Source organism: Bos taurus, chromosome 1, assembly GCF_002263795.3.
Source record: "Bos taurus isolate L1 Dominette 01449 registration number 42190680 breed Hereford chromosome 1, ARS-UCD2.0, whole genome shotgun sequence".
Taxonomy (NCBI): domain Eukaryota; kingdom Metazoa; phylum Chordata; class Mammalia; order Artiodactyla; family Bovidae; genus Bos; species Bos taurus.
The window spans coordinates 139,554,177-139,579,907 of NC_037328.1; the positions used below are offsets into that span (position 1 = coordinate 139,554,177).

A 25,731-nucleotide genomic window follows, 5' to 3' on the forward strand; every position below is an offset into this window, starting at 1 on the left:
CATGGATCTTTGTGGATCATAGTACATGGCGGTCAAATACATAAACCAGAAACCCCTAGAGAAAACTTGTTAAAAACATACCTTTCAATACATACATTGCATTTCTTACATATTAGGTACTCTTTTAAGCATACAAACAAATGTAATTAGCAAAATTAATTTTTTAAAAATCTTAAAATTAAAAAAAATTCTTCCAGTTTTATTGGGATATAATTGACATATAGTGCTAGAATTTAATGTATACAGCATAATCATTTACATGCATCATGAAATGAACCACAGTAAGTTTAGTGAACATCCATTATTTTGTATAGATACCAAATTGAAGAACTAGAAAAGAAATTGTTTTCCTTGTGTGAGAATTCTTAGGATTTACTCTTTTAACATTTTTCATATATAACACACAGCTATGTTAATTATATTATCATGTTGTATAATACATCTATAGTTCTTATTTATCTTGTCATTGGAAATTTGTACGTTTTGTCCATCATCATCCGGTTCACTTCTCCCCACCCCCTGCCTCTGGTAAACACATTTTTTTCCCCTATGAGTTTGTTTATTTGTTTTTGAAATATAATTAACCAACAACACTACATTAGTTCCCATTGTACAACATAGTGATTCATTATTTCAGGACGTTTCAAAATGATCACCATAATAAATCTAGTTACCATACAAAGATATTACATAATTATTGACTGTATTCCCTATATTGTATATTTCATAACAGTGATTCATCAATTTTGTGACTTAAAGTGTGTATGTCTTAATCTCCCTCAGTTGTTTATTTCCTCCCTCCATCCTTCTCCACTCTGGCAACCACTACATACTTATGACTCTGCTTCTGTTTGGTTATGTTTGTTCATTTGTTTTGCTTTTTAGATTCCACATATGAATGGTATCATACAGTACTTGTCTTTTTCTGTCTGACTTATTTCAGTTAGCGTAATACCCTCTAGGTCCATCCATGCACTTGCAAATTCCATTCTTTTATATGTGTGTGTTGTGTGTTAGTTGCTCAGTCATGTCCAGCTCTTTGGGACCCCATGGACTGTAGCCCACTGGGCTTCTGTGTCCATGGGATTCTCCAGGCAAGTATACATAGGAGTGGATCACCATTCCCTTCTCCAGAGGATCTTCCCCACCCAGGGATCAAGCCTGGTCTCCTGCATAGAAGACAAATTCTTTACCATATGGGCTACAGGGAAGTCCTAATTATTTTTATATGATGGTATAATATTCCACATATATATGGAATATATATATATATATATATATATATATATATACATAATATCTTCTTTATTTACTCACCTATTTAAGAACACTTAGGTTGCTTTGATATTTTGGCTATTGTAAATAATGCTGCAATGAACATTGAAGTGCATATATTTTTTCAGATTAGTGTTTTCATGTTCTTCAGATAAATACTCAGGAGTACCACTGATGGATAGTATGGCAGTTCTATCTTGAATTTTTTGAGGACTCACCATACTTCCTTCCCTAGTAGCTGTAACAATTTGCATTTTTGTCAATGGTGCATGAGGGTTCTCTTTTCTCCATATTTTCACCAATACTTGTTATATGTTGTCTTTTTTATTTTTTAAACTTTAGAATATTGTGGTGTTTTTTTTTGCCATACATTCACGTGAATCAGCCATGGGTGTACATGTGTTCCCAATCCTGAACCTCCCTCCGACCTCCTTCCCCATCCCATTCCTCAGGGTTATCTCAGTGCATCAGCCCTAAGCACTCTGTTTCATGCATCAAACCTGGACTGGTACCTATTGCATGTATGATAATATACATGTTTCAATGCTATTCTCTCAAATCATCCCACTCTCATCTTCTCCCACAGAGTCCAAAAGTGTTCTTTAAATCTGTGTCTCTTTTGCTGTCTCATATATATGGTCATCGTTACCATCTTTCTAAATTCCATCTATATGTGTTGCTGCTAAGTCACTCCAGTCGTGTCCGATTCTGTGCAACCCCATAGACGGCAGCCCACCAGGCTCCCCCGTCCCTGGGATTCTCCAGGCAAGAACACTGGAGTGGGTTGCCATTTCCTTCTCCAATGCATGAAAGTGAAAAGTGAAAGTGAAGTCACTCAGTCGTGTTCAACTCTTCGAGACCCCATGGGTTGCAGCCTCCCAGGCTCCTCCATCCATGGGATTTTCCAGGCAAGAGTACTGGAGTGGGGTGCCATTGCCTTCTCCGTCTATATGTGTTAATATACTGTATTGATGTTTTTCTTTCTGACTTACTTCAATCTGTATAATAGGCTCCAGTTTCATCCACCTCATTAGAACTGATTCAAATGCATTCTTTTTAATAGCTGAGTAATATTCTATTGTGTATATGTATAAGTATATGTGTATGTATAAGCTTTCTTATCCATTCGTCTGCTGATGGACATCTAGGTTGCTTCCATGTCCTAGCTATTGTAAACAGTGCTGCGATGAACATTGGGGTACACGTGTCTCTTTCAATTCTGGTTTCCTCGATGTGTATGCCCAGCAGTGGGATTGCTGGGTCATATGGTAGTTCTATTTCCAGTTTTTGAAGGAATCTCCACACTGTTCTCCATAGTGGCTGTACTAGTTTGCATTCCCACAACAGTGTTAGAGGGTTCCTTTTGCTCTGCACTCTCTCCAGCATTTATTGTTTGTAGACTTTTTGATAGCAGCCATCCTGATCAGTGTGAGATGGTACCTCATTGTGGTTTTGATTTGCATTTCTCTGATAATGAGTGATGTTGAGCATCTTTTCATGTGTTTTTTAGCCATCTGTATGTCTTCTTTGGAAAAATGTCTGTTTAGTTCTTTGGCCCAGTTTTTGATTGGGTCGTTTATTTTTCTGGCATTGAGCTGCAGGAACTGCTTGTATGTTTTTGAGATTAATTCTTTGTCAATTGCTTCATTTACTGTTATTTTCTCCCATTCTGAAGGTTGTCTTTTCACCTTGCTTATAGTTTCCTTCATTGTGCAAAAACTTTTAAGCTTAATTAGGTCTTATTTGCTTATTTTTGCTTTTATTTCCAATATTCTGGGAGGTGGGTCATAGAGGATCCTGCTATGATTTATGTCAGAGTGTTTTGCCTGTTTTCCTCTAAGAGTTTTATAGTTTCTGGTCTTACATTTAGATCTTTAATCCATTTTGAGTTTATTTTGGTGTATGGTGTTAGAAAGTGTTCTAGTTTCATTCTTTTACAAGTGGTTGACCAGATTTCCCAGCACCACTTGTTAAAGAGATTGTCTTTTCTCCGTTGTATATGCTTGCCTCCTTTGTCAAAGATAAGGTGTCCATAGGTGCATGGATTTATTTCTGGGCTTTCTATTTTGTTCCATTGATCTATATTTCTGTCTTTGTGCCAGTACCATACTGTCCTGATGACTGTAGCTTTGTAATATAGTCTGAAGTCAGGCAGGTTGATTCCTCCAGTTCCATTCTTCTTTCTCAAGATTGCTTTGGCTATTCGAGGTTTTTTGTATTTCCATACAAATTGTGAAATTATTTGTTCTAGTTCTGTGAAAAATACCACTGGTAGCTTGATAAGGATTGCATTGAATCTGTAGATTGCTTTGGATAGTATACTCATTTTCACTACATTGATTCTTCCAATCCATGAACATGGTGTATTTCTCCATCTATTTGTGTCCTCTTTGATTTCTTTCATCAGTGTTTTATATTTTTCTATATATAGGTCTTTTGTTTCTTTAGGTAGATTTATTCCTAAGTATTTTATTTTTTTCATTGCAATGGTGAATGGAATTGTTTCCTTAATTTCTCTTTCTGTTTACTCATTGTTAGTGTATAAAGAATGCAAGGGATTTCTGTGTATTAATTTTATATCCTGCAACTTTACTATATTCATTGATTAGCTCTAGTAATTTTCTGCTGGAGTCTTTAGGGTTTTCTATGTAGAGGATCATGTCATCTGCAAACAATGAGAGTTTTACTTCTTTTCAATCTGGATTCCTTTTATTCTTTTTCTTCTCTGATTGCTGTGGCTAAAACTTCCAAAACTATGTTGAATAGTTGTGGTAAGAGTGGGCACCTTTGTCTTGTTCCTGACTTTAGGGGAAATGCTTTCAATTTTTCACCATTTTTTTCACCACTGAGGATAATGTTTGCTGTGGGTTTATCATAAATTGCTTTTATTATGTTGAGGTATGTTCCTTCTATGTCTGCTTTCTGGAGGGTTTTTTAAAATCATAATTGGATGTGAATTTTGTCAAAGGCTTTCTCTGCATCTATTGAGATAATCATATGGTTTTTATTTTTCAATTTGTTACTGGGGTGTATCACATTGATTGATTTGCGAATATTGAAGAATCCATGCATCCCTGGGATAAAGCCCACCTGGTCATAATGTATGATTTTTTAAATATGTTGTTGGATTCTGTTTGCTAGAATTTTGTTAAGGATTTTTGCATCTATGTTCATCAGTGATAATAGCCTGTACTTTTCTTTTTTGTGTGTGTGTGGCATCTTTGTCTGGTTTTGGTATTAGGGTGATGGTGGCCTCATAGAATGAATTTGGAAGTTTACCTTCCTCTGCAGTTTTCTGGAAGAGTTTGAGTAGGATAGGTGTTAGCTCTTCTCTAAATTTTTGGTAGAATTCAGCTGTGAAGCCATCTGGTCCTGGGTTTTTGTTTGTTGGAAGATTTCTGATTACAGTTTCAATTTCTGTGCTTGTGATGGGTCTGTTAAAATTTTCTACTTTTTCCTGGTTCAGCTTTGGAAAGTTATACTTTTCTAAGAATTTGTCCATTTTGTCCAAGTTGTCCATTTTATTGGCATATAGTTGCTGATAGTAGTTTCTTATGATCCTTTGTATTTCTGTGTTGTCTGTTGTGATTTCTACACTTTCACTTCTAATTTTGTTGATTTGGTTTTTCTCCCTTTTTTTCTTGATAAATCTAGCTAATGGTTTTTCTATTTATCTTCTCAAAGAACTAGCTTTTAGCTTTGTTGATTTTTGCTATGGTCTCCTTTGTTTCTTTTTCATTTGTTTCTGCCCCAATTTTTATGATTTCTTTCCTTCTACTAACCTTGGGGTTCTTCATTTCTTCTTTTTCTAGTTGCTTTAGGTGTAGAGTTAGGTTATTTATTTGATTTTTCTCCTGTTTCCTGAGGTAAGCTTGTATTGCTATGAACCTTCCCCTTAGCACTGCTTTTACTGAATCCCATAGGTTTTGGGTTGTTGTATTTTCATTTTCATTCATTTCTACACATATTTTGATTTCTTCTGTGATTTGTTGGTTATTCAGAAACGTGTTTTTTAGCCTCCATATGTTTGTATTTGTAATAGTTTTTTTTTTCCTTCTGGTATTTGACATCTAATCTTACCACATTGTGATCAGAAAAGACACTTGAGATGATTTCAAATTTTAAAAATTTACCAAGGCTAGATTTATGGCCCAGGCTATGATCTATCCTGGAGAAGGTTCTGTGTGCATTTGAGAAAAAGGTGAAATTCATTGTTTTGGGGTGAAATATCCTATAGATATCAATTAGGTTTAACTGATCCATTGTATCATTTAGTGTTTCATTGCTAGTTTTCTGTTTAGTTGATCTATCCATAGGTGTGAGGGGGGCGGGTATTAAAGTCTCCCACTATTATTGTGTTACTGTTAATTTCCCCTTTCATACTTGTTAGCATTTGCCTTACATATTGCATATGTTAGGTGCATATATATTTATAATTGTTATATCTTCTTCTTGGATTGATCCTTTGATCATTATGTAGTGTCCTTCTTTGTCTCTTTTCATGGCCTTTATTTCAAAGTCTATTTTATCTGATATGAGAGTTGCTACTCCTGCTTTCTTTTGGTCTCCATTTGGGTGAAATACTGTTTTCCAGCCCTTCATTTTCAGTCTATATGTGTCCCTTGTTTTGAGATGGGTCTCTTGTAGACAGCATGTATAAGGGTCTTGTTTTTGTGTCCATTCAGCCAGTCTTTGTCTTTTGGTTGGGGCATTCAACCTATTTACATTTAAAGTAATTATTGATAAGTATGATCCCTTTGCCATTTACTTTGTTGTTTTGGGTTCGAGTTTATAAACCTTTTCTGTGTTTCCTGTCTAGAGGAGATTCTTTAGCATTTGTTGAAGAGCTGATTTGGTGGTGCAGAATTCTCTCAGCTTTTGCTTGTCTGTAAAGCTTTTGCTTTCTCCTTCATATTTGAATGAGATCCTTGCTGGGTACAGTAATCTGGGTTGTAGGTTTTTCTCTTTCATCACTTTAAGTATGTCCTGCCATTCCCTTCTGGCCTGAAGAGTTTCTATTGAAAGATCAGCTGTTATCCTTATGGGAATCCCCTTGTGTGTTATTTGTTTTTTTTTTTCCCTTGCTACTTTTAATATTTGTTCTTTGTGTTTGATCTTCATTAATTTGATTAATATGTGTCTTGGGGTGTTTTGCCTTGGGTTTATCCTGCTTGAATGCTTCCCTGGTGGCTCAGAGGGTAAAGTGTCTGCCTGCAATGCAGGAGAAACAGGTTCAGTCCCTGGGTTGGGAAGATCCCCTGGAGAAGGAAATGGCAACCCAGTCTGGTACTCTTGCCTGGAAAAATCTCATGGATGGAGAAGCCTGGTAGGCTACAGTCCAGGGGGTTGCAAAGAGTCAGACACGACTGATCAACTTCACTTTCACTTTATCCTGTTTGGGACTCTCTGGGTTTCTCGGACTTGAGTGGCTATCTCCTTCCCCATTTTAGGGAAGTTTTCAACTGTTATCTCCTCAAATACTTTCTCATGGCCTTTCTTTTTGTCTTCTTCTTCTGGGACTCCTATGATTTGAATGTTGGGGCATTTAACATTGTCCCAGAGGTTCTCTGAGGTTTTGTCCTCATTTCTTTTAATTCTTTTTTTTCCTTCTCTGCTTCATTTATTTCCACCATTCTATCTTCCACCTCACTTATACTATCTTCTGCCTCAGTTATTCTACTGTTGGTTCCCTCCAGAGTGCTTTTGATCTCATTTATTGCATTGTTCATTATTGATGAACTCTTTTTTATTTCTTCTAGGTCCTTGTTAAACTTTTCTTGCATCTTCTCAATCCTTGTCTCCAGACTATTTATCTGTAACTCCAGGTTGTTTTCAAGATTTTGGATCATTTTTACTATCATTATTCTGAATTCTTTTTCAGGTAGACTCCCTATCTATTCCTCTTTTGTTTGGTTTGGTGGGCATTTATCATGTTCCTTTACCTGCTGAATATTTCTCTGCCTTTTCATCTTGCTTAGATTGCTGTGTTTGGGGTGGACTTTCTGTATGCTGGAAGTTTGTGGTTCCTCTTTATTGTGGAGGTTCCTCACTGTGGGTGGGGTTGGACGAGTGGCTTGTCAAGGTTTCCTGGTTAGGGAAGCTTGTGTCGGTGTTCTGGTGGGTGGAGCTGGATTTCTTCTTCCTGGAGTGCAGTGAAGTGTCCAGTAGAGTTTTGAGGTGTCTATGAGTTTGGTTTGACTTTTGGCCTCCTGTATTTTAATGCTCAGGGTGTGTTCCTGCATTGTTGGAGAATTAGCTTGGTATATCTTGCTCTGAAACTTGTTGGCTCTTGGGTGGAGCTTGGTTTAAGTGGAGGTATGGGGGTTTTTGGATGAGCTCTCCTTTTTGGAGTTTGCTGGTGTTCTCAAGTTTTGGGTTTAAGTCTTCTGCCTCTGGCTTTCAATCTTATTCTTACCGTAGCCTCAAGACTTCTCCATCCATACAGCACTGATGATAAAACATCTAGGTTAATGGTGAAAAGATTCTCCACAGTGAGGGACACCCAGAGAGGTTCACACAGTTACATGGAGAAGAAAAGAGGGAGGGGGGAGATAGAGGTGACCAGGAGGAGAGAAGGGGCAGTCAAAAGGAGAGAGACTAGTCTAGCCAGTAATCAGTTCCCTAAGTGTTTTCCACAGCCCAGAACCCCCAAAGAGATTCACAGAGTTAAGTAGAGAAGAGAACAGGGAGGGAGGAGATAGAGGTGACCTGGGGGAGAAAAAGGAGAGTCAAAAGGGGAGAGAGAAATCAAGCCAGTAATCACACTCCTAAGTAAGAGTGGGTACTGAAGATTGGATTCTTAAAGGTACAAAATTGATAACAAATACCAAAAAGCACAGGTTAAAAATCTAGAGTAGAGGTTACACTCTTAAAAATACAATATTAAAAAAAATCACAAAAACTATAAAAAAATATATGAAATTTGCTTTATAAATAGGGTATTTTCTTTGCAAGGTAATAGTATGTTTTTAAAATGAAAATTAAAGGAGTAATAAAGAACTTAAAAATAAAAAATATTAAAAAATGATAATAGTAAAATATATCTAGAAATTTCTTCGGAGCTGTTGAGGGCAGTGTGGGGTCAGTTCAGTTTCAGATAGTTCGTTGTTCCAGCTTATACTTCTTCTCAAGGTCTATAAGCCCCTTCCAATGTAGCCAATGCTAACTACAGGGTTTTAATCTATTGCACCTGTCACTTCCAAAGCAGTTCCCTCTTCTTTGTTTATTTTGACTTCCTCTGTTTGCAAGTTTCTTCAGTGTCTAATTTCCACTCTGACACAAGGGGGCAAAGGTGATCATTTATTTAGGCTCACTTGTTCAATTGTGCTGTGAGGAAGGAGGAACACTGCAAACAAATATCACTGGCATATGTGGGGAGTGCTCGCAGTGTCTGGGCTACACTGGGTTTGCCCCCGTTCATGGCGTGTGTGCTTTTCCAGTCTATACTGCTCAGGCTCCAGGTTTCTCTGCAGGGGAACTGTCTAAAGCCAGCCCTGGGTTGGGTGCACTTCCCAGGTCTAAGCTGCTTGGGTTCAGGTTCTCAGGTACTCCACAAAGGCACAGACTCAGCTGGGCCTGTGTTTTGTGCCCTTCCCAGGTCCAAGCAGCTCAGGTGACCAGGTGTTTGGCAAGCACACTCTCCCCAGGTGGGTGGTGCATCATATCACCTCCTCAGTCCCAGCCGCTCAGTTTTCTGGGTGCATCACAACAGCGCTATCTCAGGTGTGCTGTGTGTCTCTTTTGGTGAGCTGATCTCTTACTGTGACCCTCCTGGTGGATGTCAACTGTCCAGGATCCCAGGAAGTCTTGGTTAGCAACTGGGAGCCTGCTCATAGTTTGGTGGAGGTTGCCATCTCTGGGGTTGAGATTGCCTCTCACCTTCTGGCTCTGGCTGTTGCCCGCCTGCCTCTCTGCTTCCAGTGGGTGGAGGGGCCGGTCCACAGCCAGCTAGTTCTCCTCTGGTATTCGCTCAATCCTTTGTTCTGTGAGTGGGCCAGGTTGTGTCTTAGAGCTTTTCGAGGGGAAGTTCTCTCTCTCTCTTTTTTCTCTCTCCCTGACTATCCCACAGTTTGGGTTGCTATCTTACGTTAACTCTCTCAGATTGACCTCAGGGCATTCAGACCCGGTCCTTGCCCTAAGCATGCAGCCTGGGCCTCCCTGTTCAGCCCCCATTCGCTGCCGGCAGATGGGAGCATCTGGGCTGCTACTCCGCTGGGAGTTGCGGTTATGTGCATAATCTGTGTTTTTTTTTTCCTTCGAGTTATGTTGCCCTGTGAGATTCCAAAACTCCCCACAGACCTGCTAGCGAGAGGGTTTCCTGGTGTTTGGAAACTTCTTCTCCCTCCCGGCTCCCTCCTGGATGGGTCTCTGTCCCTAACTCTTTGGTCTCTCTTTTTATCTTTTATGTTTTGTTCTATCTCCTTTGAAGAGAATGGGCTGTCTTTCTGGGTGCCTGGTGTCCTCTGCCAGTGTTCAGAAGTTGTTTTGTGGAATTTGTTCAGCGTTCAAATGATCTTTTGATGAATTTGTGGGGGAGAAAGTGGTCTCCCCATCCTATTCCTTGCCATTTTAGGACAGCCCTCTGTGCTGTCTTTTTGATAATGGCCATTCTGACAGGTATGAGGTGATATCTCATTGTGTTTTGATTTCATTTCCCTGATGATTAGTGAGGTTGAGCATCTTTCATGTGCCTGTTGGCCATCTGTGTATCTTCTTTGGCAAAGTGTCTATTTAGGTCCTCTGACCGTTAACATTTTTGTGTGTGATAAGTTAAATGAGTTCTTTGTGTATTTTGGATATTAACCCTTCCTGAAATGTATTGTATACAAATATCTTCTTCTATTCAGTAGGCAGTCTTCTTGTTTTTTGATATTTTCTTTCACTGTGCAAAAGCCTTTTAGTTTGATGTAGTTTAGTTTATTTATTTTTGCTTTTGTTTCTCTTCTCTGTGGAGACATCCAAAAATACATTGCTAAGACTGATGTTAGAGTGTACTGCTTATGGCTTTCTTCTAGAAGTTTTATGGTTTCAGGTCTTACATTTAAATGTTTAATCTATTTTAAGTTCATTTTTGTATGTGGTATGAGAAAGTAGTCCAGTTTGATTCTTTAGAATGTAGCTGTCCAGTTTTCTCAACTCCATTTACTGAAGAGATTGTCTTCTCCTTATTGTATATTCTTGCCCACTTTGTCATAAATTAAATGACCATAAATGTGTGGGTTTATTTCCGGGCTCCCTAGTCTGTTCCATCAATCTGTATGTCTGTTTTTGTGCCAATACCATACTGTTTTCCCTTTGTAGCTTTGTACCATAATTTGAAATCAGGGAACATAATACCTCCAGTTTTATCTTTCTTAAGATTATTTTGGTACCTTGGGGTCTTCTGTGACAGCAAACAGTTTAATAGAAATGTGTAGACTTATGTGTGCAAATACAAGAATAAGAATATATTGGATAGAAATAGAATGTATTTTTCTTGTATACTTATTACACAATTTCTAAATCTATTATAGTCTTGGTCACAAAGGAAACCTTCACAAACTTCAAAAAGGGATGATTTTATAGGATACATTTTAATTCCAAGTGTAGAATTACCATATGAAAGGGAAATAACATACAAAATTAAGAAATAAATATATTTCAAATAACTCCATATCCAAAGGAAAACAAAACTGATATTACAAATCATAAAATAATAAGCAAAAGATATTATTGCATATACAAATCACAATATATAGCCAAATGTCTATACAGAGGAAAATTGTTAGCTTTAAATATTTTGGGGCTTCCCTCATGGCTCAGTGGTAGGGAATCCATGTACCAATGCAGGAGATGTGGGTTTGATCCCTGGTCCAGGAGATCCCCTGGAAAAGGAAATGGCAACCCACTCCAGCATCTTTCCCTGGGAAATCTCATGGACAGAAGAGCCTTGTGGGCTACGAGTCCAGAGGTTGCAAAGAGCCAGACACAATTTAGCTACTAAACAACAAAAAATAACAGAAAAATAAAAACCTAGTAAAATGAATACTCAACTTTTAAAATTAGGAAAATAGAAAAACAATAATTTATATGCAGTAAATGAATAAAAGGAAAAACCAAGATTAATACAAAATAGAAAGTGTGTATCTGTGTATGTTTATGTGTGTGTATATATATATATATATTCAATTTATATATCATTTGAATACAAATCGATGGGGAAACAATGGAAACAGTGAGAGACTTTATTTTCTTGGGCTCCCAAATCACTGCAGATGGTGACTGCAGCCATGAAATTAAAAGATGCTTGCTCCTTCAGAGAAAAGCTAAGACCAACCTAGACAGCATATTAAAAAGCAAAGACATTACTTTGCCGACAAAGGTCTGTCAAGTCAAAGCTATGGTTTTTCCAGTAGTCATGTATGGATGTGAGAGTTGGACCATAAAGAAAGTTGAGTGTCAAAGAATTGATGCTTTTGAAGTGTGGTGTTGGAGAAGACTCTTGAGAGTCCCTTGGACTGCAAGGAAATCAAACCAGTCAATCCTAAAGGAAATTAGTCCTGAATATTCATTGGAAGGACTGATGCTGAAGCTGAAGCTCCAATCCTTTGGCCACCTCATGTGAAGAACTGAGAATCTGGAAAAGACCCTGATGCTGGGAAAGATTGAAGTCAGGAGGAGAAAGGGAGGACAGAGGATGCAATGGTTGGATGTTATCACCAACTGCATGGACAAGAGTTTGAGCAAGATCTGGGGAGTTGGTGATGCATAGGGAAGCCTGGCATGCTGCAGTCCATGGTGTCTCAAAGAGTCGGACACAACTGAGTGACTGAACTTGAATACATTTATATGAATTAAAAATATTTATTTGTTTTATTATTATTTACTTGGCTGCATGGGGGTCTTAGTTTCATCATACAGGATCTTTTGTTGTGGTGCGTGGACTCTCTAGTTGTGGAGCATGGGCTCTGTGGTATGTGGGCTCAGTAGTTGCAGTGCACCCAGGCTTAGTTGCTCCACAGCATGTGGGATCTTAGTTCTTCGACCAGGGATCGAACTTGCATTCCTAGCATTGCAAGGCAGATTCTTAACCATTGGACCACCAGGAAGGTCTCCTGTTTATATGTAATTTGGCTGTGTATAATTTGAACAGACAAATAAAATAGATAAAATCCCTAATCAGTTGAGGCATTACTTAGAAAACGTTCAGTTATACCTAGATCAATTTATGTTATGAATTTGGATAGGAAAAGTCTAAATAATGATTAGCAAATTGTATCTAGCAGTGGGTTACAGGTAACTAATTAAAGCAGAACTTTTTCTATTGATGTAGTTCATTACATGAACTTATTAATAGAGAAAAACTGTTAAGATTCTGTCTATAAGTACCAAGAAGATATTTGATATAATTAATCAGATATTCCTGGTTAAAAATAAACGTGGATTAAAATATAAGCAGAAGGAAACTGATTAAATGTGATAAAAACCAGTTGTCAAGAGGAGACTATCATAATGAACCATGAAATACTGAAGAATTTCTATTAAAATCAAGAGACAATAGGCATGCCCATCATCACCATATTATTAAACATTGTTTTAGAAACTGTGGCTATTGGGCTTCCCTGGTAGCTCAGATGGCGAAGAGTCTTCTTGCAATGCAGGAGACCCTGGTTTTAATTCCTGAGTTGGTAAGATCCCCTGGAGAAAGGATAAGCTACTCACTCCAGTATTCTTGGGTTTCACTGGTGGCTCAGATGCTAAAGATTCCGCCTGCACTGTGGGAGACCTGGGTTTGATCCCTTGATTGGGAAGATCCCCTGGAGAAGGGAACAGATACCCACTCTAATATTCTTGCCTGGAGAATCCCATGGACAGAGGCGCCATGGACATAATATTAAACATTGTTTTAGAAGCTGTAGTTATTACAATAAAGTAAGAAAATGAAACATCTCATATATATGTAATGTATGATATATAAAAACTATCTTCATTTGTGTATGATGTAAATGTATACTTAGAAATTTCAACAGACTCCAGTAAAATTCATTAGAATTAATAACATAGAATTTTTGGGTTAAAGAATGGAAAAATTAGTAGCTTTTACTTGTATCAACTATAATGGATGAAAAGTTAAAATGTAAAAAACAAGTCTCATTCACAATGGAGTAAATTTATCTGAAGGACACCAACAAGTACTAAAGTTATGGGGAGAGTATGATGCTCTAGGTGAGATGACTTAACAATAAGAAGTGAAATTTTCTAAACTAATAAATACACTTAGTGGTATTTCAAAGAAAAACCTATTTAAGAATTGTTAACACTGGGAAAAATGATCTTAAAATGTACTGGATTAATACAGGTCTGAGAAGAGCCAAAAAACTTTGAAAAAGGAGACTTTATAGCAGCTTGCCTTTCTGAATATTAAAATTCATGTTAAAACTACAGTGATAAAAGCTATATATTGGCTTGGGAACATATAAATACATCCAAGGGAAAAAATAAATGCATCCATGGATATATTTATACATAGACTAGTGTGTTAACAGATCCAAATGTATATTTACAATTTTATAAATGAAAAAAATAACATCTTAATTGAAAGGATAATCAGATCAGATCAGATCAGTCGCTCAGTCGTGTCTGACTCTTTGCGACCCCATGAATCACAGCACGCCAGGCCTCCCTGTCCATCACCAACTCCCAGAGTTCATTCAGACTCACATCCATCGAGTCAGTGATGCCATCCAGCCATCTCATCCTCTGTCATCCCCTTCTCCTCCTGCCCCCAATTCCTCCCAGCATCAGAGTCTTTTCCAATGAGTCAACTCTTCACATGAGGTGGCCAAAGTACTGGAGTTTCAGCTTTAGCATCATTCCTTCCAAAGAAATCCCAGGGCTGATCTCCTTCAGAATGGACTGGTTGGATCTCCTTGCAGTCCAAGGGACTCTCAAGAGTCTTCTCCAACACCACAGTTCAAAAGCATCAATTCTTCAGTTCTCAGCCTTCTTCACAGTCCAACTCTCACATCCATGCATGACCACAGGAAAAACCATAGCCTTGACTAGATGGACCTTTGTTGGCAAAGTAATGTCTCTGCTTTTGAATATGCTATCTAGGTTGGTCAGAACTTTACTTCCAAGGAGTAAGCGTCTTTTAATTTTATGGCTGCAGTCACCATCTGTAGTGATTTTGGAGCCCAGAAAAATAAAGTCTGACACTTTCCAGTGTTTCCCCATCTATTTCCCATGAAGTGGTGGGACCGGATGCCATGATCTTCATTTTCTGAATGTTGAACTTTAAGCCAACTTTTTCACTCTCCACTTTCACTTTCATCAAGAGGCTTTTTAGTTCCTCTTCACTTTCTGCCATAAGGGTGGTGTCATCTGCATATCTGAGGTGATTGATATTTCTCCCGGCAATCTTGATTCCAGCTTGTGTTTCTTCCAGTCCAGAGTTTCTCATGATGTACTCTGCATATAAGTTAAATAAGCAGGGTGACAATATACAGCCTTGACGAACTCCTTTTCCTATTTGGAACCAGTCTGTTGTTCCATGTCCAGTTCTAACTGTTGCTTCCTGACCTGCATACAGGTCAGGACAATGGTGGTTTATAAATGTTACAGGCATACTTTGTCATCTATCTGGAAGAAAACAGAGCCCTACTTTATATTATACACAAAATTAGATTTCACGCTGATTAAATCACTAGATGTTAACAATTAATATAAAATAACTACATGTCAGAAAATAAAAGTTAGATGTGTGCATGTTAAGTTGCTTCAGTCATGTCTGACTCTTCGCAACCCCATGGTCTATAGCTTGCCAGGCTCCTCTGTCCATGGGATTCTCCAGGCAAGAATACTGGAGTTAGTTGCCATGCCCTCCTCCAGGGGATCTTCCTGACCCAGGGATCAAATCCCATCTCTTAGGTCTGCTGTATTTGCAGGCAGGTTCTTTACCACTCCCCTGGAGAAGGAAATGGCAATCCACTCCCGTACTCTTGCTTGGAAAATTCCATGGATGGAGGAGCCTAGTAGGCTACAGTCCACGGGATTGCAAAGAATTGGACATGACTGAGTGACTTCACTTTCTCTCTCTCTTTACCACTAGTGCCACCCAGGAAGCCCAAAAGTTAGATAAATTTGTGTATATAAAAGGCTACAAAACAAAAAATTTCTTTTTTTAAAAAGTGATTTATCATGCATTTATTCAGTTTAGTATACTGTTGTTTGTAGACACACAAACGTGAGCTTTCTGAATAGCCATCAGTTGGGAAATATATGAATAAGTTATTATATTTTTAACATTAAGCAAATGTTAATAGGAATGAGTTACAACCATATGAATTAATCTGGACAAATGCCCATGATATACTAAGCAAAAGAATCAAGTTGTGTGTAGTATGTACCTATTTATTATTTTTAAAAAACACAAAAATGAAACAAAAATAGCCTGTGTATATGTTAACATAGAGTTGAATACATATAAAGATTTTAATATTGAGTATTGTAGGAGTGTGGGATTGGAGGGTGTGTTTATGGTCCAATTTGTTCCCATGAACTTGAAGTGCCTTTGGAATAAAAATCACCAAATCTTTATGCATTATTATATATTTGTTTCTCTCTTTCTGACTTATGTTACTCTGTATGTCGGTCTCTAGGTCCATCCACATCTTGCATGTGGGTGTGGAATCTAGGAAAATGGTATAGATAAACCTATTTGCAAAGCAGAACTAGAGACAGATGTAGAGAACAAACACATGGACACCAAAGGAGGAAGGGGAGTGGAATGAATTGGGAGATTGGAATTGACACATACACACGCAGGCTATGTGTAAAATAGATAGCTAATGAGAACCTGGGCTTCACTGGGGGCTCAGATGGTAAAGAATCTGCCTGCAAAACAGGAGACCTGGGTTCAGTCTCTAGGTTGGGAAGATACCCTGGAGAAGGGAATGGCTACCTACTCCAGTATTCTCGCCTGGAGAGTTCCATGGACAGAGAATCCTGGCAGCAGGCTACAATGGGAGCATAAAGAGTTGGACATGACTGAGTGACTAACACAGACTCACAGATGTGCACAATGAGAACCTACTGTATAGCACAGGGAACTCTGCTCAATGTTGTGTGGCAGCCTGGATGGGAGGGGAGTTTGGGAGAGAATGGATACATGTATATGCATGGCTGAGTCACTCTGCTGTGCACCAGAAACTATCACAACATTGTTAATTGGCTATACTTCAATATAAAATAAAAAGTTTAAAAAATCACTGAATTCTACCCTCACCCCACTTTACTAAGATATAATTGAAATACAACATTGTATGAATTTAAGGAGTGCAACACAATGATTTGATATATGTAGATATGTGAAATAATCACCACAGTAAGTTTATTTAACATGTTACCTCACATAGTTACAATTTACTTCTGATGAGGAAAATAAACTAGTACTTTAAAAGGCTGGAAACCGCTGGATAGATCAGGAAACCATAAAGTAGAAGGTGTATCCTAGCCCTGCCCCTAACTTGCAGTGTGACAATTTTTGCCTTATTTTCTTGTTTCTTAGGTGTGAGTGGTGGTGACTATCTACTGACTTAGGTTACAACATCATAGTGAAGATAAAATGAGGGGTGAAGACAAACATAGTTTGGAGACATAAAAGGTGTTGAAATGCAAGCCATTATCCTCAAGAAAACTCTCAAACATTCTCAATTTCTGTGATGCAGGTGACAAAGTCGCCTGAGGAAGCATCTTCCCTTCCTGATGGTGAAGTGGCAGGAGAGGCTCAGAGCACCACAGAGGTAAGAGTTGGGGTCTTGAACCATCTTCTGGGAAACCTATTTTATATAGAATGTCTACTGGATTCTAGTTTTTCCGTATCTGTTTGTCTGTCTACCTCCTCCATCCATCCATTCATCTATCCATCCATCCATCCATCCATCTATCACATCTATCTGTCTATTTATCCATCCATCCATCACACTTATTTAGCTACCCATCCAACTATCTATCCATCTATCCATCACATCTATCATTTCTCTATGTATCTATCAATCATCCATCATTCATCTCTATCATCTATCTTTTTTAATCTCTAAAATTATAATGCCTCTCTCCACATAAGCAATAGAAAACAAATACTCCCTAAATATGGAATCCTTTGAAGTTCTCTTCACAAGCCATAAGTGGATGAATTAACTCCTATTAGAGTCTTTATGGGGCTTCCCTTGTGGCTCAGAGGGTAAAGCATCTGTCTGCAATGCAGGAGACCTGGGTTCGATCCCTGGGTTGGGAAGATTCCCCCGGAGAAGGAAATGGCAGCCCACTCCAGTATTCTTGCCTGGAAAATCCCATGGACAGCGGAGCCTGGTAGGCTACTGTCCATGGGGTCACAGAGTTGGACATGACTGAACGACTTCACTTCACTTCACTTCAGGGTCTTTATGACTCTACCATGCATGTGAGTTGGGTCTGTTCACTGACACTGATAGATCCAATTAGCAATGTTGAGGGTTGGTGATCCTATACTCTAGGAGTTAAGTGACTAGTAAATAGAGGTCTACCTTTGCTTCAGGTATATACTGTATCTAAATAAGGAAACCGTGGCAGTTATGGCCTGGGGTTGTCTTGGAAGCTTATCCAAGGTTGTTGATACCATGGGTTTCCTTTGTGACCAGGGAACAGAGAAGGCTGAAGAAAGTGGAGAACAGGAGGCACAGAAAGAGGGTGATGAAGATGCGGGCGACCTCGCTGGATCCCAAGAGAAGGATGTGAGTGTTTGCTTTTCTCACTGTAGTTTCACTGGATTCAGTTCTATTCAATAACCATTTACTGAGCTCTGACCAGATGCTAGGAATCTTTCTAGGCACACAATAGTGAGCTCAAAAGTGAGGAACTGAGGGATTAGCCAGAAGGCAGCAGGTAATTTTCACTTAATGTGTTAACTGCTGTGTGTCAGGTAGGTGAGGGCTGAAGGGAAGCCAGAGGAAGGGCCTGAACTCAGTCCTGGAGTGGCAGGCTACACAAGGCTTGTCATTGTGTTGTTAGGGTTAGGTTGGGTTCATGTTCTTTCAGAAACAAGGGACCTTATGCCTTGTTCACAAGTATTGATGAACTCCTATCATATACTTGTTGGAAAAAAAAAAAAAAAAAGAGGCAGGTCAGGTGGTCTGGTATTTCCATCTCTTTCAGAATTTTCCACACTTTATTGTGGTCCACACAGTCAAAGGCTTTGGCATAGTCAACAAAGCAGAAATAGATGTTTTCCTGGAACTCTCTTGCTTTTTTGGTGATCCAGCAATTTTGGCAATTTGATCTCTGGTTCCTCTGCCTTTTCTAAAACCATCTTGAACATCTGGAAGTTCACAGTTCACGTATTGCTGAAGCCTGGCTCGGAGAATTTTGAGCATTACTTTACTAGAATGTGAGATGAGTGCAATTGTGTGGTAGTTTGTGCATTCTTCAGCATTGCCTTTCTTTGGGATTGGAATGAAAACTGGCCTTTTCCAGTCCTGTGGCCACTGCTGAGATTTCCAAATTTGCTGGCATATTGAGTGCATAACTTTCACAGCATCATCTTTTAGGATTTGAAATAGCTCAACTGGAAATCCATCACCTCCACTAGCTTTGTTTGTAGTGATGTTTCCTAAGGCCACAAGTTTATCAACCTCAATTTATCTGCTGCTGCTGCTGCTAAGTCACTTCAGTCATGTCCAACGCTGTGCAACCCCATAGATGGCAGCCCACCAGGCTCCCCCGTCCTTGGGATTCTCCAGGCAAGAACACTGGAGTGGGTTGCCATTTCCTTCTCCAATTTATCTAAATGCTACTAATCTTTTAATAACACATTGTTACTCTAACAAGCAAGTGTGCAATGTTTTATAATTTTAACTAAGGAATGTATCATTAAATATAAAATGAATAAAATATATGGACAAAAAAAAAAAACAATGCACATTTTGAGAGTTTTGAATTAAGCTTTATTTGGGCAAAATGAGGACTATAGCTTGGGAGACATCATTTCAGTTAGCTCTGAGAAACCGCTTCAAAGAGGTAAGGGGAAGGTCAGTATATATTGTCTTTGTGAAGGAGGAGTACATGCAATCAAGCTTATATATTTTGCAGAAGGTTTCTGGTAGTCTTGAGGAGCAGTCATCACCATGAAGGGTTTTGGTGCTTTTCTAGATATGAGGAGGTGCAAGAATTGGGCTCATAAAATCTAGTCCTGGAAATATCTATCCGAGGACTTGTTCTGCCAGTTCCTCCCAGGGCACAGAGGGCTTTGTTCCTAATCTCCACCCTGAACTCCTTTCTGGGAGTGTTGAAGGTCAGCAGCTGCAGTGGCTCATGGTTAATCCTTGTAGAGGTAGATGACATATGATTTGTAGTTGACATACTCCACCAAGAGGATTTGTGGGAAGCCAACAGGAGCTGAGGATAGAGGGGCTGGGGGGAGGGATTTGAGGCCTCCAATTTGAGGCCAATCAGAGGAACTGCAGGACCCAGCTGATGCAAGGCTTCTTCTAAAAGGTTCCAATGCAGGGGCTGCAGAGTAAAGGGCCAAGTGGAGATTGTGGTTCTGGAAGCACCAAGCTAAGATAATGAGGGGTCAGATGGGCTACTTATTCAAGAAATTCTGAAAATGTGGCTGGGAAGCCAGGCAAAGGAGAGACCCTGGTGCCAAGGGAGCCTGAATGGGCAGGGTAGAAATCAGGAGGATTTCAGTGGGTTTCTGCTTTGGGCCAATTGTAGAAAAGATTATTTACCAAAGCCTAGTGGTTTGCTTTTGTCCCTATTTATTGATTCCAGGAGAGGTGTGAACAGCTGTTGATCGTTGGACCCTTGTTCCCAGCAGAGAGACTGTGACTGGGAAAGGGGCCAAGACTGATGCCTTGCTATGGAAAATGTGAGATGGCATCAGTTTATCTTTATCTCAAGGAATTTAATTTGGGAGGAACCAGGGCAGTAAATTCCCTTGTGTTTCAACACTGCTATTTCAGTGTTGATAATTTAAGACCCTTTGACATTTCTGTTTTGAAGAAAGACCAGATCTTCTTCAGTCTTTGCTTAGAAGTTAGGTAGGGTTTCATGGCTCCCTGTATAATTCAGAAATAATCAATTTAACATGAAATGGAGTGACCATTTAATTATCTTGGAGATTATAAAAATCTTTAAAAGCATTTTATAATCTGACTTTGCATGGATTGCCTAAAACTGGTACAGAATTATTGATTTATACATTGAAATTCAGTTTTCTCTTTTTAAGGCAGAGAAACAAAGGAAAGAAACGTTACACCCCACACCCTTTCTCTCATGAGACCTAAGAGGAAGACAGCATCTTGAGGCCAGAGCCTGCTGGCTTCAGCTTCTCAGCTTCTCAGTTGCTGGGCCGGTTAGTTCAGTGAAGTGATAAGCCATTCAGCCTGGGGATTTTCTTGTTAATATTTTCTAAAATTGTGAGCACTTTGCAAAATAAATTACAATCTTGTGGATCCCCATAGGAATTAAAAACATTGTTTTGGTATTTTTGCGTGGGCTGTGGTGAAGGAATGACTAAGTTTAGAAGATATTTTTATTTTAGATGAATTAATGTTAATAATTAATTAACATCAATGTTAACTATCAATTCTTTAATAATATTTATTCTAGTCTAGTGGCTTAGATTGGAGAAGGCAATGGCACCCCACTCCAGTACTTTTGCCTGGAAAATCCCATGGATGGAGGAGCCTGGTGGGCTGCAGTCCATGGGGTCAGGAAGAGTTGGACAAGATTGAGTGACTAAAATTTTTTCATTCTACATAAAGAAAGATTTTGACTTTTTCTCATTTAACAAGCGATGCATGCCCTATGACTTACTGTAATTCAGTTAAATAAGGGAGAAAACCATGATCTGTCAGAGAACATTAAAATGACATAATAACATGATTAGCTTTGGGATTGAATACATAGAAAACTTGATTAAAATTTTAAACAGAGACAAAAGTGATCTGATATTTAGAATGATTGCATTTTGTGCTTCAAGAACCTTCTGTCTGCTTTTCTGGTTGGGGTTGTTTTTCAAGGTTGAGATGGCTGTCTCAGCTCTTTGTCATCATGTCTTTCCCAGCTGTGCACCCAGGCTTACACAGGCTTATCTGTGATGAGCAGAAAGGCCAATTAGATCACTGTGTTCTACCTTTGTAACATGGATTTTTTTTTTCCAACTACAATTTTATTTTATTTTTAATCTTTACAAAATTGTATTAGTTTTGCCAAATATCAAAATGAATCTGCTGCAGGTATACATGTGTTCCCCATCTTGAACCCTCCTCCCTCCTCCCTCCCCATACCATCCCTCTGGGTCGTCCCAGTGCACCAGCCCCAAGCATCCAGCATTGTGCATTGAACCTGGACTGGCAACTCGTTTCATACATGATATTTTACATGTTTCAATGCCATTCTCCCAAATCTTCCCACCCTCTTCTTCTCCCACAGAGTCCATAAGACTGCTCTATACATCAGTGTCTCTTTTGCTGTCTCGTACACAGGGTTATTGTTACCATCTTTCTAAATTCCATATATATGCATTAGTATACTGTATTGGTGTTTTTCTTTCTGGCTTACTTCACTCTGTATAATAGGATCCAGTTTCATCCACCTCATTAGAACTGATTCAAATGTATTCTTTTTAATGGCTGAGTAATACTCCATTGTGTATATGTACCATAGCTTTCTTATCCATTCATCTGCTGATGGACATCTAGGTTGCTTCCATGTCCTGGCTATTATAAACAGTGCTGCGATGAACATTGGGGTACACGTGTCTCTTTCTCTTCTGGTTTCCTCAAAAAATATGGAATGCTTCACGAATTTGCATGTCATCCTTGTGCAGGGGCCATGCTAATCTTCTCTGTATCGTTCCAATTTTAGTATATGTGCTGCCGAAGCGAGCACTGTAACATGGATTTTTAAAGTACCAGTCACATGTAGTAGGTTCTTCTAGATATCACAATTCAGATAAATCCAAGGCTTTTAGGTGCAAACCCTGGCTTTGTTGAAACCATCTAGGGAGATCTCATGGATTCTTAGCTTTTGCTAAGTCTGTTGTAACTAAACAGCGGGTCCCTGCACTTCCTTTTCTAACCAACACTCCATGAGGAATTTAAATAACATTGGATTTGTGGGTTGTTGCTGCTGCTGCTGCTAAATCTAGGTTTAGTTTTTAAAACTTGTGGTCGTGGACCGTCAGCTTCATTGATTTCTCTAGACATCATATTATCTGCTTCATGCCTCCACTTCTGGCAGGCAGGAAATTCAATCTAGGTGAAGCATTTCAGAGACCCACCCCTCTCCAGGGACTTAAGAGTCATCCTGGGGTCTTCAGGGGTGACTGGAGGCCAGAGGGCCCTGGTTCTTTATGGTGGTCCTGCTGTGATGTGGGTTTCCTGAAGCCCATTGGAAACTGTTAATGCTGGTCCCTCAGCATGGGTTAGGCCCTCTGCCCTGGCAGGACGTGGCCATGCCTCTCACAGTGACCAGCCCTCTGACCACAGTTGATGCTTCCCCGAGCATCATGTCCAGGTGCTGCCCTGATGCCCCAAGGGTCCCTGACTCAGCTTTTGCATCAGGTAAGTCCTGGCACCACCTGTAACATCCACCTCCTTCTCTCTTGAATCTGGCTGCTTCCATCTTCTTAGCTCCAAGCCCTAAACTCCAAGGACTTTTTTTGCAGGGATCATCTAGCCTCCTCACCTCTCTCAGCCCAGGGTTTTGAAAAGCACAGTTGGTAACTTCTTCCCAGCAGGTGGGGAACAAGAACAAGTATGTATCTGTCTCCTTGGAGTTTGTGTGTGGGGAAGACAGTAACTCTTATTTTGGGTAGCAGGGAGAACAAAATGAGAATTTGTATCCTGGTATAAACCATTGCTTCCCAGGTAGCGCAGTGGTAAAGAATCCACCTGTAATTCAGGAGACGAGGATTGAGCTTGGGGTGGGGAAGATCCCTGGATAAGGAAATGGCAACCCACTCCAGTGGGCTACAGTCCATGGTGTTAGAAAGAGTTGGACATGACTGAGTGACTGAGCACATGTATACAGCCACACTGTTCATGACAAGGAATACAAACATATTTTAACCTTTTATTCTGAAAGAATTACAGACTCACAGGGATCTAGTACTGAGTCCTGTGTGCTCTTCTCCTGGCTTCCCCTAGTGGTTACATCTCAGCTGGCTACAGTAGGAGGTAGAAACCAAGAGTATGACCCTGGTGCATCTCTGATAAGTAGACTTATAGACCATATTCAGGGTTGACCATTTTCCCCAAACCTTTCATTTGTGTGTTAAACACCATTCCTGTGTGTCCAGTAGTCATGTATGGATGTGAGAGTTGGACTATAAAGAAAGTTGAGTGCAGAAAAATTGATGCTCTTGAACTGTGGTGTTGGAGAAGACTCTTGAGAGTCCCTTGGACTGCAAGGATATCCAACCAGTCCATTCAGGACTAAATGAAATCAGTCCTGAATATTCATTGAAAGGGCTGATGTTGAAGCTGAAACTCCAATACTTTGCCCACCTGATTTGAAGAACTGACTCATTGGAAAAAACCCTGATGCTGGGAAAGACTGAAGGCAGGAGGAGAAGGGGACAACAGGGGATGAGATGGTTGGATGGTATCACTGATTCAATGGACATGAGTTTGAGCAAACTCCAGGAGATGGTGAAGGACAGGGAGGCCTGGCGTGCTGCAGTCCATGGGGTCACAAAGAGTCAGACATGACTGAGCAACTGAACTGAACTGTGTGTTCAGAACCATTTTCAAGTGGGCAGTGGTAATAGCTCCCTCCAGTGGCTGGGAGCATTAAAACCAGTGATAGACCAGCTGAGTGTCTAAGCTCACCTGATTTCAACTACTGCACATGCTTATTCAGTACACACTTCTAAGTGCTCAGATGATGCTAGTTTCATGGGGAAGATATTTATCAAAGAATATCACATTGATTTAAAAACGATAAAACACTGGTGAAAGAAATCAAAGAGGACACTAATAGATGGAGAAATACACCATGTTCATGGATCGGAAGACTGAATATAGTGAAAATGAGTATACTACCCAAAACAATCTATAGATTCAATGCAATCCCTATCAAGCTACCAGTGGTATTTTTCACAGAGCTAGAACAAATAATTTCACAATTTGTATGGAAATACAAAAAACCTCGAATAGCCAAAGCAATCTTGAGAAAGAAGAATGGAACTGGAGGAATCAACCTGCTTGACTTCAGGCTCTACTACAAAGCCACAGTCATCAAGACAGTATGGTACTGCCACAAAGACAGAAATATAGATCAGTGGAACAAAATAGAAAGCCCAGAGATAAACCCACGCACCTATGGACACCTTATCTTTGACAAAGGAGGCAAGCATATACAATGGAGAAAAGACAATCTCTTTAACAACTGGTGCTGGGAAAACTGGTCAATCACTTGTAAAAAAAAAAAAAAAAAAAGAATGAAACTAGAACACTTTCTAACACCATACACCAAAATAAACTCAAAATGGATTAAAGATCTAAACGTAAGACCAGAAACTATAAAACTGCTAGAGGAGAACATAGGCAAAACACTCTCTGACACACATCACAGCAGGATCCTCTATGACCCACCTCCCAGAATATTGGAAGTAAAAGCAAAGATAAACAAATGGGACCTAATTAAAATTAAAAGCTTCTGCACAACAAAGGAAACTATAAGCAAGGTGAAAAGACAACCTTCAGAATGGGAGAAAATAATAGCAAATGAAGCAACTGACAAACAACTAATCTCAAAAATATACAAGCAACTCCTGCAGCTCAATTCCAGAAAAATAAATGACCCAATCAAAAAATGGGCCAAAGAACTAAATAGACATTTCTCCAAAGAAGACATACAGATGGCTAACAAACACGTGAAAAGATGCTCAACATCACTCATTATCAGAGAAATGCAAACCAAAACCACTATGAGGTACCATTTCACGCCAGTCAGATTGGCTGCAATCTAAAAGTCTACAAGCAATAAATGCTGGAAAGGGTGTGGAGAAAAGGGAACCCTCTTACACTGTTGGTGGGAATGTAAATTAGTACAGCCACTATGGAGAACAGTGTGGAGATTCCTTACAAAACTGGAAATAGAACTGCCTTATGACCCAGCAATCCCACTGCTGGGCATACACACCAAGGAAACCAGAATTGAAAGAGACACATGTACCCCAATGTTCATCGCAGCACTATTTATGATAGCCACGACATGGAAGCAACCTAGATGTCCATCAGCAGATGAATGGATAAGAAAGCTGGGGTACATATACACAATGGAGTATTACTCAGCCATTAAAAAGAGTACATTTGAATCAGTTCTAATGAGGTGGATGAAACTGGATCCTATTATACAGAGTGAAGTAAGCCAGAAAGAAAAACACCAATACAGTATACTAACGCATATATATGGAATTTAGAAAGA

The 25,731-nt window shown here is 39.4% G+C and overlaps 1 protein-coding gene and 1 non-coding gene across 3 annotated transcripts in view; one reads left to right on the plus strand and one right to left on the minus strand.

The window, feature by feature from the left end:
* SH3BGR (SH3 domain binding glutamate rich protein) overlaps positions 1–25,731 on the plus strand; it is a 71,219-nt gene that overhangs the window by 25,359 nt on the left and 20,129 nt on the right. For both annotated transcript variants that reach the window (NM_001243326.1, XM_005201971.5), the window contains 2 exons: positions 16,983–17,057; positions 17,934–18,026. In NM_001243326.1, the coding sequence (NP_001230255.1) occupies positions 16,983–17,057; positions 17,934–18,026 (168 nt within the window). The remainder of the gene's footprint in view (positions 1–16,982; positions 17,058–17,933; positions 18,027–25,731) is intronic.
* LOC112448348 (U6 spliceosomal RNA) lies at positions 22,082–22,188 on the minus strand. Its single transcript, XR_003036718.1, has one exon. It is a non-coding gene; the product is annotated as a U6 spliceosomal RNA (small nuclear RNA).